General features: G+C 35.8%; 1 protein-coding gene across 1 annotated transcript in view; it reads right to left on the bottom strand.

Annotated features, from left to right (window-relative positions):
• Nucleotides 1-24,797, bottom strand: part of LOC136029295 (metabotropic glutamate receptor 3-like) — a 162,069-nt gene that overhangs the window by 4,532 nt on the left and 132,740 nt on the right. The window contains exon 14 of the mRNA XM_065707557.1: nucleotides 16,582-16,733. Coding sequence (XP_065563629.1) covers nucleotides 16,582-16,733 — 152 coding nt within the window. The remainder of the gene's footprint in view (nucleotides 1-16,581; nucleotides 16,734-24,797) is intronic.

Here is a 24,797-nt window from a genome sequence, read left to right on the forward strand (position 1 = left end):
CCAGATAAGAGGTTGAAAACTCCACATTCGGATTTTCTAATACATTGAGTATAATGATGTGATAGTCATTGAGGTCACTTGGCTTTGGGCTGTTTTCTTCTTTTTTTCTAAAACCAGGCAATTATCTCAGACTCGTTGCGTCTGATGTGTAACATCAAACTGAATTAACTTTAGGTTTCATTTTTGAAATCTATATGAAAAATACATGCTTTTGATGAACTGCATTCTCGAGCGGGATATGGCAATTCCTGGTTATACACTCCAACAGTTGCCATGACTTTCAAACTGTGTCATTGTGTTACGAAGGCAACATTTGGTTTAACTATTTTTTTCCTAGTTCAACAATTTCAGTTTATGGCCAGAAGTTGATATGAGTCAAAACTCCACAGTTCTTACGATGATTGTGGAATTGCGAATCAAATGATTAATGTCACATTACATTTAAGAAAGATCTGCATAATTCTTGCCTGCGGCCAAAAGAATGGTTTTCGCTCTTAATTGATCCAAAGCCTGCGGTGAGTGAGCTGAATTCGTGTTTTCCAGTCAATATTTGAAAGACCTATTTGAAGTTGTTCACTCTAGCTTTCGTTCCATCGAGTCATATTTCTGCTTTTGACAGTAAAGTTCCGTTCTAGCAGGCATGCTGAACATCTTAACCTAAAGGTTAAGATGTGAAACAGTTACATTAACCCATAGCCAGAGACATCTTGTCCAAGTAGTGATATTACAAAGCCTATCCACAGCAAGAAAGTCAGCTTTTCAACAAGATCGACAAACTTTTTTTTTATCGATAGTCCTTGGTGAGCTAATCAATATATATATATGATTTCAGTTTTCTTGTGCAAAAAGTCGTTCATGCCTTTCAATGTTTTAAAATTTTCGAGCAGTTGAAAACTTTACCGTTACAGTATGCATGAGAAAAAGAATCTGGTGAATTTAAACCAAGGGATGGACTTGTAAGCAACAACTAGCTATTATAACTTGATCATGTTCGCAATGATCCGTTTGAATACTTCGCTAGATGATGCATCTGTTATTTGCTTCAGAAGTATTTGAAGTTGTGAAAAATTTGGTTTCATGTCCCAAAGGGTGAAGGACATGCAAGTGAGAATTGGTTTAAATAGCACAGTCATCTTTTTGGCTAAGTGGTAAGAACTTCTGCACATTGGTTTAACTTTTATTTGATCAGAGAAATTAGAAAAACATAATTCAAAGACATACTAAATCTTCATTCCTGACAAGAACAAAGGTAAATAATTTGATTCTTAGGACAAAGCTATATTATAACTGGATTTAGTTTATATAGGCAGTGTGAATTGTTACAGCATCCCTTTGTCAATTTTGCAAACAGACGTGTTGGAGGAAATACGTTTAGGTCATAAATCTAAGGAAGGGGTTTGAAATAGCATATGAATGTTTGAAATAACAGCGGGCACACTATTTAGAAAAAGTTACAAGTCCCTTATTGCTTATATAGTGCAAACACTATACAATAGCCGAGTGTTTCTTTCAAGTATCTAATTTTTCTTACACTTTAATCCAAGTTCTTTCTTTAATATGTACATAAGAACTGAAGTCATTAAGCTTTCGAAAACTTTAGATGAAATATCTCACGAAGTAGCTCAGTAGTACTATAGATAGATGCGTCTGAAATTGATGAAAGGTATAACAGTCAGAAGTAGTAAATAACTCTTCATACCTGAAGATCCCATGGTTTACCAACCGAATTTAAATTAAAACTCGACCAACGGTCTCTGAATTCTATTTTCCATATTCTTTTAGTCAGACTGAAAGTAAGCCAATTTACAAAAGGTCATTACCCCTTGACCAAGAAGACAACCACGCTCTAACAACCTATTCTTACATACACGTCCTTCGTGCTTGGCAATATGAAATCAAATTTAAGTCCTTTGAATGCATCAAAAGCATATAATAGGTACATCGTCTGGTGAAAGATATCAACCTATCATAGCAAAGGTAACCCCAGCATAACAGCTAGTTGTTACTTACAAGTCCCTCTCTTGCCTTAAAAAACGGACTAGATTCTTAAATTTCAGGTATGTTGCAACACTGAAGTTGTAAACCGCTAGGGATTTTAAAACGGTGCGGCACATGACTGACTCCTTTCACGGAACAACTGATTTCACACATTCAGTCTATGATCAATGTATGGATTAGCTCATCAGGTACTATGGGTATGGATACGCATTGAAATAAAGATCTATCTGTGTTGGTTACAAAAAGTTTTTTCTAGCTGTGCATCAGCTTTATAACGTCACTACTTTGAAAATAGTAAAGTTCCAAATTCTTATAGGATGGTACAAGGTAATCATCACTCATTTTAACCTTTTTTCTATTTCAGTCCAGCTTCGACAATAATTCGACAATAATCCAGCTTCGACACAGTGGAGTAGTGGGCTAAAATTTCCGTACTATTACGCATATGAGTGTAATATTTTTATAGTACAAGGAGAAAAATTTAATTGCCACAAGGTAATGATCGCATTTAATATGCACTTGGCCTTTAATATACAATAAAATTGAAAAAGTAAAATTCTATAGTAAATAAAATTGAATTGGTAAAATTTGAAAATATTATTATGTATTTTCATCTCAATGCTGTAATAACTAAAAAGAGATTATTTATAATGTACTTTTTTTTCAGTGAAGCGGTAATGACGCAGTAGGCTTTATATTTTTAAAGCAAGGAAAGAAGGCAGTAGCTAAATTCTTTTTTGTATTGAAACTAAATTTGTCGTGAACGGTCTTGGGAAGAAATAATGTTAAACTAAATATTTTTTATATATAATGATATCAACTGGTGAAAAGCCTATCAGTCCAAACTTTTATTTTATTGTAATTTTCTATTTAATTTTTAATGTTGTAATTTGTACGCAAGCAAATGTTTCTAATAAAGAGCCACTTTCAGTAAGGCGCCAATGCTGCAGTAGGATATAGACCTTTAAACACAGGGAAGAAGGCAGTAGCCTACCCATACTCCTCTTTGAACTGATTTTTGTTCGTTTCAATCTTGATTCGCATTTCTGATAAAAACTCTATTCATTTTAAGGTTTATTTATTCATTAAGATTAGTACATGTTGTCTGTTTTTTGCTATTATTGCTTATTCAGTTTCTGTTTGTTTTGGGTTTCATTTCTGTTACAATAGTAGAATATTTGTGTTCGTTTTAAGCTTGATTTGCATATTCAATTTAAGCAGTACTCGTTTTAAGGTTTATTTATGCATTTACATTAACACAACAAAAGAATAAAAACAAAACCAATACGAAACCAGAAGAATAGAATAACAAGAATAATGCAAGAAAATAGAAGAATATTAGAAACAACACTTTTTAAAAGGAAAACACAAAAAAATGGGTTCCTCCTCAGCATAAAAAAGCAATTCAAATATATTTAAGCTTCTCCAACCTAATAAAGGTAATTTGAGTCCAGCCGATTACAGGCTAAATTTTAATTATTTTTAGTTTTAATAAGGAACTATTTTGATTTTCACCATCTCTTCTTCATATAGTTTTGGTAGATGTCACTTGCACCGTCCGGCTAGCAAAACATCTGACCACAATTTAGCTTTATAACCGTGAGCGAAAGTTGTTTCTTCATGGTGAAAGTGATATTGACTTCGTTCTATTTTTGAGTACCAGAATAACTATTCTTGAAGTCGCCGCTGGGCCAAGAACTGACTAAATAAAGTTGTATTTTCTTCCAATCGCTTTAGCGCCATCTATCTTGATCACACTAACTACATTGAACTTACTGAAGGAACTCCAAGATGGCGCATCGTCCATCGAAGGAAAACAAACCGAAAGGAAAGAGACTTGGATGCCGGGCAGGGAAAACTGAAAGGAGAAGGTGTACAGGGTGCACTATTCCGGTACTAATGACAAACTGTAACAATTGTCCTTCGCCTAGACAAATATTAGAGTGAAACTTGGTGAAAATCAAGATATCTAAAACACCTAAAATACCGAGTCTGAACAGACCTGACGTAACCTCTGTGTGCCCCATTCCAGTTCAGCCCGCCCGTTTTCAAGGTGATACTGGCCCATATGCCCACCATGCTTAATTTTCTATTGGTCAACTATCGATCCCTTTTTAACAAGATGGAAGACTGTGAAGTCCTGCTACGTAGCAGCAAAACAGCTGTTGCTACTGTGAAAGAAATTTGGAACTTCGATGAGACAAAAGGACGGATTGCTGGATAAAACTCTTTTCTAAGTACTCGAAATAGCCGCGGTGACAACAGGCTCGGTGGCGGTGTAGGAATCTATATGCAGAAAGACATTTCGTGTAAACTCCAAACTGAACTCACAAATCCAGATAATGAGGTTATAAGGGTAAAGTGCAAAATCATGGATTTGTCTCGTCTTTTTTCATGCGTGATACAGCTTCTGTATATTACCCTGAAAGCGCACAAAAACAGGCAGGACTTAGTTTTCTACCATAATACAACGGCTAATACACTTAGAAGCCGATATAGCAATTCTGCTTTTATAGTTACTGGTGATTTTAACCAGACAAATAAAGCTTGACTAGCCTCCAGTCTTTCTCTTAATCAGATTGTGAATATTCCCACTCACTTGTCCGGCAGTACCCTTGATCTGATCCTTACAAGCAATAAGGATCTATAACACCCCCGATGTCACTTGATCCAGTTGGCTTGTCAGATCACTACGCCCTGTTTCTCAAAGCCAAGAGTTCTATGAGAAAACCCAAGCTTTCATGGATCATTACTAGACCAATAACTGATTCTGCAATCCGTGAATATGGCCACTGGATTGCCGAATATCACTTCCCAGAGATTTCAGCGGACGATTCTCTTGAGCAAAGGGTGTGATCTTCCATCGAAAAATTATACTCCAAGTTCCTCAAGATATTTCCAACAAAGACTGTGGCTAAAAGTGAATATGACAGACCATGGATTACGTCTACTATTAAGGCCTTGATCCGTGAGTGAAACCTCCTTTACTCAAATGGTAAGGGAAATCAAGGAGCAACAAAAATAAAGCTAATAGTTAGCATGATCAGAAATGTAAAACGCAAATACGGTCGTGAAAAAGTTAACCCCCTGCTCAACACTGAACCTGCAAAGTGGCACCGCTCGGTCAAAGCGATTAATGGAAATGTTTCGAAAACCAGTGTCAAGATATCTGACCACAATGGACGAATACTGGGGTTCAGTGACGCTAATGTAGTTCTCAACTCTATCTCTACCATTTTCCTGCCATTATCCGCCATGAGAAAGCCTCGCTTCTTGATGATTGCCTCAACGGAGACACAATGGCACTCAGAAAATTTGAGGTGTAAAGTGAAATCAGGAAATTGAAGACAAACATCTCTCCTTTCCCAGGCAAAATCCCTGAAAGTGTCATACGTGAATCTGGTTTATTCCTAGCCCTGCAACTCTCCGTTCTTATAAAACAGTGCTTTGCATCCGGGACTTCTCCTAGACCAGAAAAGTCCCACAGTCCCAATCGTGTGATTATTCAAAACCAATCTCCTTAACGCCATGTCTAGCAAAAGTGACATAATTGTTCATCTTGTGGCAGCTTCTAGAGCAAGTAAGAGGGAATATCGACCAATACCAATATGGCGAACTCCCAAAATGTGGGACGTCTGTCTATATACCTAGTCACAATGTACGATTAGATCCTGAAGTGGCTTGAAAAGCAAGGCTGATTTGTCGACTTAGCAGCCATCGACTTCCGCAAAGCTTTTGCTCTCCTATCACACAGTGGCCTGTCAAAATCTGAAGCGATTAAGCTCGATTTTCTGTCTAAAAGACAGCAAAAAGTGTTTGCTTTACGCGAAGAAGACTGTGACCCAGATTGCAGTAAAATAACATGCGGTGCCTCGCAAAGGACGAAACTGGCAGGATCAACTTTCCTTGCCATCATCAACTACTTGCTGGTAGAACATAAAGATAAATATAAATTTGTCAACGATTTGCCGCTCTTACTCATTTATCTTCTTCATGGCAATGTCCCCATAAATCAATTCCCCGAAATCATTTTCAATCTACTATGGTCACAGAGCTCCGATACGAAATATACTATTAACTATGCTAAGTCAAAAATACTTAGACTGAACCAACTAAAGAGAAACTATGCCCTCTTCCCACTGAAGTTCCTTTCCTGTTGTGAATGAGGTGAAAATATTAGGTGTTATTTTCTCACATGATTGCACCTTTTCTACTAATTTTAGTCATGCGACCCGTAAAACTAACGAATCTCTGCAAACACTTTCAAAAGTTCGTCGCTTCGGATGCAACGGCTACCGTCTTCTTCAAGCATACCTGTGCCGCGTATGCCCCATACTTGAATACGCCTGTCCTGTCTAAGGCCTGTAAGTATTAAGAACCGCCCATCTAATGCAGGACCTAGAGTCAGTCAAGAACGGACAATCAGGATCATTCTGAGTAATAGAGACATTTTCCACCATGATGTCCTAGCCAATCCCGAACTCCAAAGTTTGGAACTCCGTTTGGGTGACCATATCCTGAGGTTTGGCAAAATGCCAGTGTCTAACCCTGCTCATTGTAACATTTTACCCCCGGAAGCCCCGAGAGTCAGCCGTACGAGACAGAAGCTAGAACTTGTGCCTGTGCGTGCTCGGACATACTGCTACCAGACCTCTTTCGTCCCTTTTTTTACGTCATTATAAAAGAGTGCATGCTAACATATTTTGTATTTCAACATCAAATTTAGCCATTTGAGCTACGATTGTTGTTTCAAATAAACCTTTTTTTCTCATTTGATTAGTCGCAATCCCTTTTTTCTTGTTGTTAGACCTTTCTGTTCTTTTCTTGTTTTTACCGGCATTGAGCATGCCTCGTTTGACGATTATCCCTTATTTTAACATAAAATTTATAAAATAACTTATTATATATATTTATAAAATATATAAAATATAAAATAAAATATAAAATATAAAATATATTTATATAAAATATATACATATATATATATATATATATATATATATATATATATATATATATATATATATATATATATATATATATATATATATATATATATATATATATATAAATATATATATATATATATATATATATATATATATATATTTATATATTAATAAAATATATTAAAATAACATTTTTTCACCTTTGATTGTCCTTTTTCAGTGGCCGGGGTTAACCCCCTTGGAAAATACCCACTCCCTGCAGAAAATAATACCCGCGGAAAATATCCTCCAGAAAATTGCCCTCCACAGATTCTCTTGCTATCAGGCTCTAAGCCAGCTTAAGCACTTCGGTGTAAACTTGATAAGATGTGTTGGTCCCCGTCCTGCAGTGGTATCCGAGATCATTGCTTCTCCTGAGGCCAAAATATTTTCAGTAATTTAAATAAAATGAAAATCGGAGCTTGAAATGTTTTGACGTTGAAAAATAACTTTCATGCCGATATTTCGACTGACGAATTGAGACGAATCAAACTGGATGAATTTTACTTACAGTTACAGAAGCAAATAGACAGGGTCCCAGGAAGAAATATGGTTTTTTATTAGATTTACCAGGCTACTGACTCTACTGACCAGGTCGGTAGAAATAGGGATGGATGTTATCCTAATCTAGGTAAATTTCGTGCGAAAAAAGAAAATAACAATTGCTACTGACTGTTGCAGTTTTGTAGGTATAACAATCTAGTTATAACCAATACGGTGTTTGGCTATAAAATGACCCATCAGTTAGCATGATGTTCACGTAACGGTAAGACAGCAAACCTTATTGATTATGTTACTGTAAACCGAGGACTGGCAGGATCAATATAAGATACTAAGGCATATGGAAATGCTGTTATTGATATTAAGAGAAAAGATCACCATCTGGTAGTGTCTAGGATTAATTTAAAATTGAAATTTCGGAAGAGTAACTACCTCCCGGAAAGTTATGATGTCAGTAGACTCCAGGATGAAAATTTGCGAGAAAATTTTCAGGAAAAGTTGAATGCTAAACTGGAGAGTTAAAATTTGACAATGTGGAAGATAAATGGAATTGTTTCGGGAAATCAATTTGAGAAGTTGCTGATGGTGTCTTAGGGAAAAAAGTTAGAACTACAGCAAGAAATATTAGTGAAAAATCTTCAGGTTTGATAGTGAGGAAAAGGGGCTTGTGCAAGAATTATCTGAGTGATAGATAATATAAAAACGAAAGAAATGTAAAGAAAGTGGAAAAAGCATTAAAATATGAACTAAGAAGGTGTGAAGTGGAAGCCATGGACAAAATTGGCAAGGATCTGGAAGAGGCAGCTACACGGCATATTAGTAAAATATTATTCTGGCGTAGCAATAAATTGAAAGAGAGAAGTCAATTTGAACCTGTCCCAGTTCAAGATAAGAACGGTGCCACAATTATTGATAAGCAAAGAGTTAAAGAGAGATGGGCCGGACAGTTTGAGAATGTACTAAACCGAGATAGAGTTGCAGAAGAAGATATAGAAGAAAATGAAAAAGTTTGATAAACAGAGGATGTGTCAGCCAAATTTTCACTCTTAGGTTAATAATCTAGAAGTGTCTGAGTTATCAGACACCTTTAGTCCTGAGTTTTATAGATTTGAGCAAGCGTTCGATTCTGTTGATAAAAGAGCTTTTGTTAAGGTTTTATTTTTGAATGGTATCTCCCTATATAAGGACCATTTTGATTAATTTGTCTTAAGAAGCACAAGAAAGGCAATGGGAGACCATGGAATCCAATGAAGAGGAAAAGTCTCCAATACGCAGATTATGCTGATGATTTAAGCATCCGAGATCAAAATTTGAGAAAAATGAAGGAACCTTTAGAGGTTTTGTTGAGTTCAGTGTGCTAGAATAGGTTTGAAAATAAATATTAAGAAAACTAAGTCACTAAGGCTGGGAATAAGTGAAGATGAAAAGGTGACGTTTGGTAACAAAAAGATTGATCAGATGGACAGCTTCACTTACCTTGATAGCAATATTAATAAAGACGGTGGGAGCAGTAAAGATGATAAGAGTAGAATAGCCAAGGCTCAGAATGTTTTTTCACAGTTAAAAAAGAATCCTGCAAGAATAGGAAGATAAGTATGCAAACTAAGATTAGAATACTGGAAGCTACAGTGATGACAGTGGTGAAATAAGGCTCAGAAGCATGGGTGCTTCGAAAAGCGGATGAAGATTTGCTAGATGCTTTTCAGAGAAATTACCTACAGATTGTTCTGAGTTCCCGGCGGACTGATCATATTCCAAACAGTAGGCTGTACGAAAAGTTTGGTTCAATCCCACTTTCTAGGGCTATAATGAGAGAAAAGTGGAGATGGCTAGGACACATTTCTCGGATGAAAGATGACAGATTGCCAAAGATTGTCCTTTTTGGCCAACCGTTCAGGTCTAAACGGAAAGTATATCGTCTGAGGTTGGGGTGGGAGTGTGTCATAAAGAAAGAATAAAGGAAATGGGAGCTTCCAAGGAGGGTGTGCAGAGGGATGATTTGAACAGATTGAGATGGAGGAAAAGGGTGTGTAGCTGTGTTTGCCTAGGGGTGTTTAATGTTACGATGAGTTGGTAGTAGTAGTAGTAGTAGCTGCATTGAATATTGTAAGTATTTTATGCTAAATTATTGAAAACATCAGTGCTGGCCCGGAAGTATTATAGTTTCTGCAAATTTTCAAGTGAAGATATTCCGGCAGAATTATCCGAGGATAATTTTCCTCGTGTTTTGATTTCTAGAAAAATAGTCTCCACGAAAGGGGTCATTTCTAGAGTGATCGAGAAACCGATTAGAGATTACAGTCTAATTCAACTGGAAAAATGCTAAGGAATATCTTTTAGGCTGAATCGTCCGCAAGCAATTTTACAGGGAGGAGAGACTCTCAGCGTGGATGGAACTGTCTGGAGGGAATTTGACGAGGAAAGGTTTACTTTACCTTAAACGAAATTTCACAGAAGGAAATTTCAGTAAGGGGCAGGGTTGCCTCTTCCTTATATAACGGGCATCCCCCTCCTTCATACCAAATATAAACATCAAACACATATTTCCTATTCTTTTTACGCTGGGGCTTTACTAGCGTCTTGTGATAGTGGAGGGATACATCCCTCCTTGTACTCTTGGGCACTGAAGTTCAACCCCGCCTAAGATAAGAACAGATTATATGCATAAATAATTTCTTGGACTACACTGCTTTTCCATTAAAAAAATTAATAGAGAAAAAACGGGTTTAATTTAAATACTGAAATATGATAAAAATTTATTACTTTAAAAACAAATTTGCGCTGTATATTTTGATATTGGGGGGGGGGGTAAATTAAAATGGGTCTCCACACGAAATATGTTAGGTACAATTATTCCGCATATTATGAAGTAAGAATTGTTTCCTAACTTGACACTGTCTAAAAAAGCTTTAGCAGAAAGAGTAAGGTAATAAGGAGGGGAAAACCCTTCATTTAAGAAAAACTTTAAATAAACATAAAAAAATTTAATGTATTTTTATTTCATTTTTACAAGCGAGACATTAAATTTTTTTTAGAATGAATGAAACTCTCTTTATTAACTACTATATTACAAAACTATAAATACACACAACCGCCTGATGTTGGACGGCTGTAATGAAGGCGGCAGGATTTTAGCCCCTGACCCCCTTTTCCCTAGAAACAGCCTTCGGTGTCCAAAATAGCGTGTTCGTTTTGCAATAGTAAAAAGAATTGATGAGAATCCATTCTTTGAGATCGGGTAGTCAAATAAAAAAATAAACGACCAAAATTCTTAAGTCCACTTACAAGGTTTTAACGGCTAAGCCTTTGATTGACTTGTTAGTTTTATACCCTTACGAGAATTACGCTAAAGTTTGACTGTTTGTCCCGATTTTTTAAGAGCGTTTAATGAAACATGGGTGATTTTCAATTTAAATAGAAAACTTTTTAAAAGAGTTAACAGCTTTAGCGTGAAGAGTAAGGTAATTAGTAGGGGGGGGGGAGAACCCTTCATATAAGGAATAAATTTTCAAAAATTAATTTGCAAATTGTCTTTTTATTTTCCATGTACGGTGACCCAAATCCAAACCTACATTAATTGAAAACGTCCGGAAATTGAATAAAAAATACAAGTTTTTTTTAACTGAAAGCAAGGAGTAACATTAACACTTAAAACGGACAGAACTTATTCCGTATACGAAAAGGGGTTTTCACTTCTTCGGTGCCTCACTCTTTACGCTAAAGTTTTAATTGTTTTAAATAGTTGAGTTGTGACACAGAGTAAAACTTTAGTGTAAAGAGCAAGGCGTTGGGAAGGGAACAACACCTTTCATAAACGGAATAATTTCTGTTCGTTTTAAATTTTGGTGTCGTTCCTTACTTTCAGTTAAAAAACTTGTTTTTTGATTTAATTCAAAAGAGAAAAGCCAATTACCTATTGCTTACACATAGCATTTGATATTGAGAAGTAAATAGACACTATTCGGGAGGCCAATTTATCCTGGGGAATTTTCAGTGGTTGGATGGGGGGACACCTCCTCTTAAAAACTTCGTTCTTTACGCTGAAACATGACCTTGTATCCCACTCCCTTACCAACAAAAAGTGAAACACGAGGTTCGCTAAATTAAAATAAGATAGCTTTTGAACATTCTAAACAACGTTAGCATGAAGAGCGAGGTATTGTGGACAGGGTATCCTTCCCAGATCGTAATAATTTTTGTTCGTTAAATTTTTAATTTTAATCCTTTCTTTCAGTTGATAAAACCTGCTTTTTGTGTTTAATCACTCGAATGCACAAACGATTCTCAGGGGGGGGGGATTTAAATGCCGAAAATTGACAGTAGTTAAATTTTCTTTATCTAGAGGCTGAGCCCGTGTAATTTCACGTCTAGATTTTATGGTAAGCACTTACATCATCGAAGCTTGTTTTTATATTATTCAATGTTTATAAAAAAAATTGTGAAAATACTCTTCAATTACAATTTTTGTTCTTGAACTTTGGTAAAGCCAAGAGTTAGTTAATTTGAGCAAAAAAAATTAACAGAGATATCGAAATCATTTTAAAAAATATAGAAAGTGAAAACATCGATAAACCGTTTAGTCAAATTATACCTAACACTTTCAATTTAAAGCGAAACACCTCATCGTCATCGTAAAACGTAATTAATAACAGGCATGAAGAAAGCAGTTTGCTTTGGATGCGTGAACTAGCCTATAGGCATTTAGATTACCCCTGCATAGCCTTTGTTAACATAGCGTTAATCGGCCATGCATGGGAAGAATGTGACGTAAATTATGCAAATAAGGTACAAAATTTTCCTGGGGTTCTACCATAACCGATTTAGCGAAGCTTCACTGAGTAACTTCAAAAATTCCTCTCTGACACATATTATAAACTTCATTTCAACTATTCTACTGCAGGTTTTATCACAATTTTTCACAACTTTTAGCGAAAACTATCCTTTTTGGCCCAAGTCAAGACTTACGCGCCGCTTTCTGAAATGCAATCTCATACACATTATCAAACAGTTCGTGGTAACGAACTGGAGGGACCCAGCTCAAAACTAACCAAAACTCTAAAAAACGGAATTTTGATACCAAAAGATGCATCAAAAGAATAGATATTTTATGATGATTTCAAATATATAAGTTTAATTAAGTTTAGTCTTGGCCATCAAAAGTTACGAGACAGAGAAAATTAGCCTTATTTTCGAAAAAAGGTAGAAACATCCCACAAAACTGATAGATTTTTAATGCAAATCATACCATCAGATTCAGCGCATCAGAGAATCCTACTGTAGAGGTTTAAAAATCCTATATACAAAAATGTTCTTTTTGTATTTTTTGCGGGAGAAGAATTTGTGATATTTTTGCGGGAGAAGAATTGAGATATATTTGTTGTTTTTTTTCCCAGGGGTGATCGTATTAATCCAGAGGTCCTAGAATGTCACAAGAGGGCTGATTCAAACGGAAATTAAAAGTTCTAGTGCTATTTTTAGTGACCGAAAAAATTGGAGGGCAACTAGGCCCCCTCCCACGCTTATTTTTTCCTAAAGACACTGGATCAAAATTTTTGAGATAGCCGTTTTATTCAGCATAGTCGAGAAATCTAATAACTATGTCTTTCAGGACAATTTAATCTCCCGCAGTCCCCGAGGGAAGGGCTGCAAGTTATGAACTTTGCCCATTTTCTTAGACATACTATTGGTTATTGGGAAATATATACACGTTTTCGTGTGTTTTTTTTCTGGTGGGTGGGGGGGAGGGTTGGGGTACAATGGGAAAATCTTTCCATGGAGGAATTTATCAAGGTGGAAGAGAATTTCCATGAAGGGGCGTTGGATTTTCCAGCATTAATTAAAAAGAACAATGAGAAACTAAATAAAAAAGAAGTTTTTTATACTGAAAGTAAGGAGCAACATTAAAACTGAAAACAAACCAAATATTACGTGAGGGTTCGTCCCCTCCTCAGTACCTTGCTTTTTACAATAAATATTTTTAGTAATTTCAAAAGAGCTATTTATTGTAACTAAACGGCCTTTGTGACTCAGGAGTCATTCTTAACGAATTGGAACAAAATTCGAACTTCTGTTTAAGAGCGATATATTCAAGCGGGGGCAAACCCACTCACATAGTTTACGCAATAAAAATATAAGAATATAGAAGTTCGTTACGTAACTCAAATCGTAAGTCACGTATATTTGTTACTAATAAAAATGTTCTTAAGCAAAACTGAAAGTTCTAGTGGCCTTTTCAAGTAACCAAAATATTGGATTTCAACTAGGGTCTCTCCCCCGCCCCTTTTTTCTCAAAATCGTTCAATCCAAACTTTGAGAAAGCCATTTAGCCGAAAAAAGTAAAATTTATATGCAAATTCGTTTTAATTATTCATGTACGATGAGGCAAAATCAAAACCTGTATTAATTCAAAAACGTTCAGAAATTAAATTAAAAACACAAATTTTTTTTAACTAAAAGTAAGGAGCGATATTAAAACCTACTACGAACGAAAATTATTCTGTATATGAAAGGGGCTGTAACCTCCTCAAAGCTCTTTATGCTAAAGTTTTACTCTTTCTCGCAACTCTACTTTTTTAGACAATGAAAAAAACTTGGTCAGTGTATACCATCTTCGTTTATCCTGAATAGGCACCTTATTTGAATGCAAGAATGAATCACTCGTTACTAGCTTTTAATAACTATGATTCATACCGAAACAGAAGAATTGATATGATCAGGCTGTTGAAAAGATGAACACTCAGATACTTCGAAAAGTGGCTGAATTTTTAAACTTGAGTGGGAATAAGTGGCATTTGGTGTAGTCAATGTGGAAATTCAGCTGTTAGGATCAAACAGTTCGTGGTAACGAACTGTAGTAAGGAGCGACCCGGCTCAATAGTAACCAAAACTCTAAAAAATGGAATTTTGATACCAATAGCTACATCAAAAGAATTGCATTTTAATGCCGGTTTTAAATATATAAGTTTCATCAAGTTTAGTCTTACCCATCAAAAGTTACGAGCCTGAGAAAATTTGCGTTATTTTAGAAAATAGGGGGAAACGCCCCCTAAAAGTCATAGAATCTTAACGAAAATCACACCATCAGATTCAGCGTATCAGAGAACCCTACTGTAGAAGTTTCGAGCTCCTATCTACAAAAATGTGGAATTTTGCATTTTTTGCCAGAAGGCAGATCACGGATGCGTGTTTATTTGTTTTTTTGTTTTTTTTTTTTTTTTTCCCCAGGGGTGATCGTATCGACCCAGTTGTCCTAGAATGTTGCAAGAGGGCTCATTCTAGCGGAAATGAAAAGTTCTAGTGCCCTTTTTAAGTGACCAAAAAAATTGGAGGGCACCTAGGCCCCCTCCCACGCTAATTATTTTCCCAAAGTCAACGGATCAAAATTCTGAGATAGCCATTTTATTCAGCGTAGTCGAAAAACCTTATAACTATGTCTTTGGGGACGACTTACTCCCCCACAGTCCCCGTGGGAGGGGCAACAAATTACAAACTTTGACCTGTGCTTACATATTGCAATGGTTATTGGGAAGTATACAGGCGTTTTCAAGAGGATTTTTTTTGGTTTGGGGGAGGGGTTGAGAAGAGGGGGATATGCTGGGGGAACTTTCCTTCGAGAATTTGTAATGGGAGAAGAAAATTTCCATGAAGGGAGAGCAGGATTTACTAGTATTATTTAAAAAAAAACAATTAAAAAATAAAAGTGAAAAAGCTTTTTCAGCTGGAAGTAAGGAACAGCAATAAAACTTAAAACAAACAGAAATTATTACCCATATGAGGGGCTCACCTCCTTCTAATACCTCGCTCTTTACGCTAAAGTATTTTCGGTAATTTCAACTACTTATTCTACGGCTTTTGTGATTCAGGGGGTCATTCTTAATGAATTGGGATAAAATTTCAGCTTTAGTGTAAAGAGCGAGGTACTGACGATGGGGCGAATCCCTTCATATATGTAATAAAAACATGAGAATACAAAAGTTCTTTACGTAAGCTAATTTATAAGTTACGTAAATCTTTTACCAATAAATAAAATTAAAAGTTCTAGTTGCCTTTTTAATTAACCAAAAAATTGAGGGGCAACTAGGCTTCGTCCCCCGCTCTTTTTTTCTCAAAATCATTCGATCAAAATTATGAGAAAGCCATTGAGCCAAAAAAAAATATGCAAATTTCGTTTTGATTATTCCTCTGCGGAGAGCCAAAGTCAAAACATACATTGATTCAAAAACGTTCAGAAATTAAATAAAAAAAACAAGTTTTTTCAACTGAAAGTAAGGAGTGACATCAAAACTTAAAACGCACAGAAATTACTTCGTATATGAAAGAGGCTGCTTCCTCATCAACGCCCCGCTCTTTACGCTAAAGTTTTTTACTGTTTTAAAAAGAAGAATTGAGAGAAAGAGTCAAACTTTAGCGTAAAGAGCGGGGCGTTGATGAGGAAGCAGCCTCTTTCATATACGAAGTAATTTCTGTGCGTTTTAAGTTTTGATGTCACTCCTTACTTTCAGTTGAAAAAACTTGTTTTTTTTATTTAATAATATAAAGGGATTGACATCGAAAAACTATTTCCACTTGCTTACCATCGATCTTTGCTCAGAATGGGGGAGGGAGGTGTTTTAAATGTTCTGGCATAACATAGGGCTTTTAGATTTGTTTGCATTAATTAACGTAAAATACGGCCTTGCTGCTTGAAAAATACTGACTGCCTGTCTTTGGAGTTCTTCGATGATGCTAAGGTATAGTTAGGGGAAAAAGAGGGGATGGGGAATTCAATAGAATAAAAAAAAACAAATTATGCGGAAATAAAGGAAATTGCGAATAATTCGTTAAAATCTTGACATATCTAGGAAGGAGCTACTACCCTCTCTTAGTTTATCCCCACACGGGGGTTCAGCTCACTGTATACAATAATTTGATAGTGTTTTGAATTTTTTTTTACGGGTACTAAAGAACAAATAAGAGCTTGTGTATGTACCTAAGCACTCGGTTTTGATCCTATTGTACTGAAGAACGCCAAATTTAAGTATGTAGGGCAAACCACTTTGACAAATTGATGTTTAATGACAACTATCTCTTAATCAAAGAAACGAAAAGAACTTACTGTTCGAAATAGCTTGAATTGAAGCATTCGTAGAGTTGATATACTGAGTGATTTTCTGATGGGACATAACCCCTTCTCGTGTATTTTTCTCTGGGCGAAACAAGACAATGTATACCTTCGGTAAAAACATACAAGCAAGCTGCATTACGCCACTAAAAATGAACATGTAGAGTTTAAAGCACAATATTAAGTAACTAATTTATTCAAAGTTAGGATGTACTTAAGCCTCTTTATGATCCAAGTCTAGGTTCAATCTAGCTTTAATCAAGGATGCATTCTAAAACATAGAAGCGTGGTATATCCCAAATATTCAGTAACAATGTTTTGAGAAATTTCTTCTATGTGCAGAAAACGTACTTTTAGAAGTGAGGAAACAAAAAGTAATTGAGAGCCAGAAGAAAAAACGAAATTGTCTTATTTATTCCGAATTAATTTGTTCTCATGGTTGAGAAACAGTGTGAACGGTCCAAAAACAACAGTAAATGAGTAGAGCATTCCCTAGTCACGTCGTGAATCATGGAGGACAAAATTGAACAAACAAGATACATCGCTGGTTTCAATTGTAACACAACAATGGCCTAGTAGAAATAGATACAGAGCAGGTTGTATTTGTTTTGTTATTTGGATATAGAGAATTTACTTGACCTTGTTTTGTGTCTATACAACAATACTAGGTTATAGGATAGTTTATTCAGCACATTCCTGTCTATCTTAGGTCATGAATTTTACTTGATCTTATTTTCGTGTAAAGAAAAACAGAATTATAAAATTAAACCATCTCCCACCATTCGGTTAAATACCATCTCCTGGCCATTGATTTTTTCTTCTTAAAAAAGTATGCAAAAATTATTTTTCAGTCAGTTATTTTTTGACTATGGGATAATAAGAAAATAGTTGGTTAAAATTGGAATGGAATACTAAATATTAGTAGTAATATAATTCAAGATAACGTTTTGAGTATTCATAGAATATTTTCCTTTACCTGACCAGTCTGAAGATTCAAAATTCATTCCTGAATTATGGCTGCTAAAGCAAACACTTGAATTTTATGAAAATTTATTAAGCAATAGCAGCTGATTTTGGAACCAGTCTTGGTAGTCCTTATTATAAGAGTGATATACAACGTACCGGAGTTGCTCAAAAGGGAACTACAAAAAGCATCAAGGGTTTTGTCTTACGTAGGCTGTGGACAGATCATAAAATGGCTCTTTACCATGGTATTCACATATGGTAAGATAGCTAACCTTATTGATTATGTTATTGTAAACTAAAGACAGGCAGGGTCACTACAATATTCGAGAAACTGCTTTGATGTTAAATGTAAAGATTACCAACTACAATTGTTTAGGGTTAATTTAAAGCTGAAATTTCGGAAGCGTAACTACCTTCCAGAAATCTATGACGTTGGCAGACTACAGGATAAGAATCTAAGAAAAACTTTCCAGGAAGAGTTGAATAATACACTGGAGAGTTAAAAATTGACAATGCAGAATATGGACTGAATAATTCTTGGACAATGATTCGTGCAGTTTCTGACGGCGTCTAAGGGAAGAAAGTTAGGAACACGGCTAGGAATATTAGTGAAAATGATTTACGTTTAATTAAGAGGAAAAAAGGCTTGTACGAAAATTATCTGAGTGGTAGAACATATGAAAATAAGAGGAATTTAAAAAATTGGAGAAAGCGTTCAAGTATCAGCCAAGGAGGGTAAAATGGATGCTATGGATTCATTTGACAGGAATCTGTAAGATGCAGCTAGACGGCATAATAGTCAAATATTTCGCTGGTATATTCATAAGCTGACAGAGACTAGTCAATCTGAACTCGTCCCAGTAAAAGGTAAGAACGGGACCATAGTAAGGATAAGGAAAGAGTTGAAGGGAGATGGGCTGAACATTTTGAGAATGTGCTAAACCGGGATAGAGTTACAGGAAAAGATATAGAGGAAAATGAAAAAGTTTATAACACCTTGAATGTAAAAGAGGATTTACATTGTGAGGAAGAATTAAAGACAGTACTCAAAGGATAAAAAAAATAATAAGGCCAAAGATGCTGATAGTGTGGTAAATGAATGCTGGCTATGAAGTTGGGAATAAGCTACTGAACATATGAACATGATTTTTTTTTTAAAGAAGAGAAGCTTAGCAATTTTAGTAACATCCTGATCTCGCCCCTGTATAAGAAAGGTGATGAGAGTGAGTGTGGTAATTATTGTGGCATTAGACAATCACTGAGGCAAACTAAAGTAACTTAGGATAATTAGCCTGATTTCTGTAGGTAGAAAATTACCTAGTATGATGATGCTTTTTAGACTTAGAGATGGTGTAGACAAAGTTTTATGAGGTAGCAAAGCTCAGGATGGGTAGAGTTTATTACGACCTTATTTTCACTCTTAGGTTAATAATTGAGAAGTGCCTGAGTCATGTGACAGAAGTGCCTGAAGTGCCTGAAGTGCCTGAGTGATTAGCTTCTATGAACAAGAGTAACATTGCTGCAATTAACGTAGGAAGTGGGGTTAGTAGCTGGTTTTGTATTAAATCAGATGTTAAGCAGGGTTGTGTTTTATCCCCAATTATATGGATCATTGTGATCGATTTTGTCTTAAGGAGCACAGGAAAGGCCATGAGAGAACATGGAATCAAATGGAGAAGAAACAATTTTCCAGACTTAGAATATGCTGATGTTTTCAGCATCCTAGATGAAAGTGTGAGCAAAGTCAATGAACTTTTAGAGGTTTCGTAACTTCAGGGTGTTAGAACAGGCTTGAAAATTAATTTTAAGAATAAGAATTCGCTAAAGTTAGGAATAAGTGAAGATGAAAAGATGACGCTGGGTAGCAAAAACATTGATCAAGTGGACAGCTTCACTTACTTTGGTTGTATTATTAGTAAAGACGGTGGGAGCCATGAACATGTTAAGAGTTGAGGAGCCAAGGCTCAGGGTCTTTATTAACAGTTGAAAAAAGTTTGGAATAATACGAATTAGAAAATAAATATTAAGAAGACTAAGTCCCTAAGGCTGGGAATAAGTGAAGATGAAAAGATGACGCTGGGTAACGAAAAGATTGATCAGATGGACAGCTTCACTTACCTTAGTAGCAATATTAGTAAAGACGGTGGGAGCAGTGAAGATGTTAAAAGTAGAATAGCCAAGGAGTTAAAAATAAATTGTATGAATAGGAAGTTAAGTCTGAAAATCAAAATTAGTTTATTGGGCGCAATAGTGAAGACAGTGGTTAATTATGATTCTTAAGAATAGGCGTTCTGAAAAATGGAGAAATATTTGCTAGAAGTTTTCCAGAGAATTTGACTACGGAATATGTTAGGTACCCAATTGACACCTTATGTGAGGGGGTCTCTATAGAAAAGAAAATTGAGCTTGTATGATGGAAGCAGCAAATGTGGCTTAGATGTGATCCCAATGAAATGACAATAGTGTTGGTATTGGTGTGGAACATAGTTATTGCTTTTGATCAACAGTCTCACCATTCACGGCTTGAGGCTGTGCACAGTTGAGTTACCATTCACCTGTGTAGCTGTGCACAGTTGATAAGTTTATGTGGGGAAGTTGAAACATCTAGAAAGGGAAATTGACTAGCATGCCAGAAGAGATCGAAGGAGAGAGAGCCCATGTGCCTTTCATTTCCATTAGGGCATGTTTGGTAGGTTTTGGTCTGTTTGTTTTCACGGCAAAGCTAGTATTAGTTCCACCAATTGGTGGTCAAACTTAGATAGATTGAACCTGTCACTTCTTTCACGTATAAATGCCCAAATTGTGTTTAATAGCTAATTAAAAATTTGCAAGCGGAAGCTATAATGAGAATCTCCAGACCTTATATGAGGAGGCCACTATAGAAAATAAGTATTGAGCTTATATGATAAAAGCGGCAAATATGGGTTTGATGTGATCCAAGTGAAATGACAATATTTTTGGTATTGGTGTAGCACATGGTTACCGCTTGATCTTACCGGATCTTACCACTTACCATGGTTACCGGTCTTACCATTCACGGCTTGAAGCATCCGTGCACCTGTGTAGCTATACCTAGTTGATGACAATTGGATTAAAATAGCGAGGAATATGAGCTTGGCTAGTATTCCTGGTGTGACCCAGGTCGGAAGTATTTGAAACACGCATCGGAAGTGTTTGATAGATAAACCAACTTGTCAAAGATGACAACCCATCATCTTAAAAATTACTCAGCAATAACATGATTTGTTATTTACAAGTTCTTCATTTTCCTTAAAATTTGAACCACACTTTTTTTTCTAATGTGTGCCACAACATTTAGTTTGTCAACACCTCGAATGTTTTAAGACTATACATCAAACCTTATAATTAAGAAGATAACCATGCTCTAAAAATATATTCTTATTTCCATGTTCCTCTTTCTAATTGATATTGATCTGAATTTTAGTTCACATTTTGCTAGTTCATATACATGAACTAGCAAAAGATACCAAACCATCATCGTAAATATGAGAGCAAGCCATAACAGCCAAGTTGTGCTTATTTATCCCTCCCTTGTCTTAAAATTTTAACAATTTTTTTTTGTATATATTTAATATGTTCCACAACATTGAAGTTGTCAACCCCTTGGAAATTTTACAGCAGTTCATCATATGAACGTAGTTTTGGACGAAGAGACAGATCCATATACATAGGTCAGCTCATCAAGGAGTATTAATCAGTGTAGAAAACATATCATCCATCTTGGTTCAAAAGTAGATTTTCTTGCCTGGTGGCAACTTTCTAATATCCCTTGCTCGAAAAGAGCAAAGGTGAAGTTCCAATTTCTAAGGCGTATGGGTCAGGTAGCCGTCGCGCATCTTAGAAACTTTTTACCACGTTTTACTTAACTTGCATCCTCTGTCTGTCTGTTGTCTGAGTCCAAAGTTTGAGATGCTTATTTCGACACCTTCCTCTCACACGGTTTGACTCAAAATTTGTATACAGCTTTGCTTTACCTAACATATTAATATTATGATATATTTGAATGTCAAAAACAACTAATTATCCTACAATGTAGTCTATTACTTTAGAAGAAGGCCGCTAGTTCGAGAAGAGCTTTGGAGCATAACTTCAGATAGTCCTCTCCGAGCCGGACTATTAAACTACACTTCAACTCACATGCTGCTGGCACTGACCCTATTATTAGTGGAAAACATCCTTTTTGGCTCCAAGCTTTAATTATACACCGTTTGCCAAATGATATCATATTCATCAGTCTAGTCTGAGGTCAATAATTTTCGTAAAAACCACGGAGGCTAAATCCTTGTCAATTTCTAGTATATAACCTCAAATCCGTAAACTAAGAAAAATAAATAAGAAGGATGAAACCAAAGTATTGCTCTTGCAACGCAAATAGTAATAAAATTATTAGGTATAAAGGATGCTACGGTTTATAGGTGTATGCTTCTCAAAAAGCAAAAAAAAGGCATAGGAATTTTCTTTATTCAAGCATTTTTCCCTAGCAAGCTCCAAAATATATAAATTTCGAGGACATTTTTGTTATAACTACGCAGTTACCAGGGAATCTCAGAGAGACTATTGATAGATGAGTTCCCATGGATAAGGAAGTCTAAATTACTCAATGTTTACTTTTCCTCGGATGAATGGGGACCGTATTATAAGCTGATCTGATTTTTACTCCTAGACTCAATTCATGGCTATTGTTAGTTTTGTTTGAAGCCAGTGGACATATAAAAAATAAAAATGAATAAAGAAGTTACTAAATAAAGTGAAGTAAATCTTTGACAATGATACTGCAGCATATGATGTTCAATATCTTAGTCAATTTATTTAATTTGATGTAATGTTTGAGTTAACAAACATGTTTTTTTAAATAGAAAAAAATAAATATAAACAGAAGCCTTAAAACTTTGAACCAAACAGAACTAATCCTTTTACCTGAGAGGGACTACCCTTCTAAATACCCCCGCTATATTATGTGAAGAGCTTGAAAGTGAATGCCAAAAACAATGTGAGGCCGAACATAATAATTCCGAAAAGAAAATACTGCAATGTCCCTCCTCAAGACCCATCAGAGCAGCGTATGATGAATTACTTACCCTGGGACAAAAATCGTCATGGCCCTTCCATGTCAAAAAACTACTGAACAGCACAGGTCTGTCGTATGCATGGAATGGAGGAGAGGGCCCAATCTCAGATCAAAAAGCCTTTCTGTCAGAGATCCAAACAAGGCTGGAAGACCAAGAAATTCAGAAACGGTGGAATGACCTTAGCCAGTCGGAAAGCTTAAGTTCTTACTATAAGGTAAAAGAAAATTATGGTGAAGAGTTATATTTTAGATTAGGAATTCTAAAAGAATCCCTGAGGTCTTGGATGCAGGTGCGAGCAAGCTGTCTCCCTCTTCACAGTATTTGGAAAAATAGGTGTCACCCGGAAATGCGGTATACTTGCCCAATTTGCGGTGATCTTGATGGGCTAGACCATTTTCTTGTCAGGTGTCAGGGGCTAAATGAGCTAAGAGGGACCTTTCTTGGGGTGGGTGGTCGTGAGCCCCTTCTTGGAACTCTGAAGTCAACGTCGAAAATAAATATAGTAGCAGTGGCAAATTTTGTCCGGAAGGGTCTTGTTATTCGAAAGTCGATTGTTACATAATTTAGTTTGTTTTTTGTTATATATGTATGTATACGGCCTGAAAAATGGCTTTAAATACAGTCATTCATTCATTCATTCATTCATACCATTCATTCCATAAGAATCTACTGGTTTTCTCTCTAATAACTGGTGTGCAACTAGTCAAGACAACATAACAGTAAGTTTTACTAGACAAACGTTTTATTATTTCGTTTCAATTCTTAGCAATATCGGTATTTTTTTTTTAGATAAATATCTTTGATTATTTCTTCTTTCGTGGATCTCCACTGCAGCTACCACTTGGCTACAGGTCCCACGACTATACTATCTGCTTGCCTTATTTCCATTGCCATTCAGCATGTCTGTCACGCCAATCAAAGCTGTTGTGTGTCCAGCCCTCTACATCAAGTTTGGAATTTCGAAGAGGGAAAAATCCACAAGATTTACGGATAATAATTGTGCTTAGCACGATTAAATTAGAAATTTTCTCGATCTCCTGAATTTACATTCGAGAGAAGCGGAGAATCAGTCTGTGGCATATTCAACGATACTAGCCGACAAAAAGATTAGATGGACTATTCTTTATACCTCCAACGGTGAAAACAGCACTATTTCTCAGCTAAAACACAACTTTCTCCTTGGTATAATTTGAAGTCATCTATGACCAAAAATACAAGGGCCCACAAAAATGATATGAGTACAAATCAGGTAAAAAACTAAGTAAACAACGGATTAATTTTGTCTGTCTTCTCTTCTCTGGGAAATTCGTATAAAGAACCAAAGTCGACGTTAATTGAAGAGGAAATTTGGATATAAGACTCAGAGAATCGTATTTGGTGGAAATCAGTATCGATTTCAATTCTGGGTAAGAATAGCCAAGGTAAGATTTTCAATGGGTAAATATTTAGGAGAGATGTGTATCAATCGATAATGGGAAAGAGTTTCTCCCTTAGAGTCAAGATTGGGAAGGCAAGGCCTCTGTAATGAGATCACAATCACTCCAGCAGGTGCACTTTGAGGGAACTGGTACTCTTTCACATCTTCCCACAGTGGATCCTCCCGAAGTGACTTCTCCCCCTCATAAATGACCAAGATTCCTATTATAAACAAATTCCTATAATAATTTAGAACCTTCAAAATAACACCATAGTATCATGGTGTAAAATTTCTAAATGATTTAAAATTGTTTTAAAAAGACGCATATTGCAAGAATTAAACGTTATTTGAAATTATCAAGGAATTAAGAGAAAGAAAATACTGTTACCTATATTCTGTCTCCTGTTGTATTTATGAAAAGCTTCGCTTATAATGTTTTAAATAATAGTGTCATGGAAAATACTTAACTACATCACAATAATTGGCCTAATAAAGGTGGATTTTTTTTCATCATAGTTTTAACCAGATGTCCCACAAAGCCACTCAATGATAATATTGTTAAGATTACCCTATTCTCAATTCGAAACCTTGAAAAAGTGACTATTCACTATACAGTGTTTCTATATTAGGATAATCTTTATTCTCATGGTTAGCAGGGTTATTGCTAACAACTATCTTGGGAAGGCAAAAAGTTTATTTTGAGTAGAACATTACTTTATATCAACATGTATACTTCC

The sequence above is a fragment of the Artemia franciscana genome, chromosome 1 (assembly GCF_032884065.1).
Source record: "Artemia franciscana chromosome 1, ASM3288406v1, whole genome shotgun sequence".
Classification (NCBI taxonomy): domain Eukaryota; kingdom Metazoa; phylum Arthropoda; class Branchiopoda; order Anostraca; family Artemiidae; genus Artemia; species Artemia franciscana.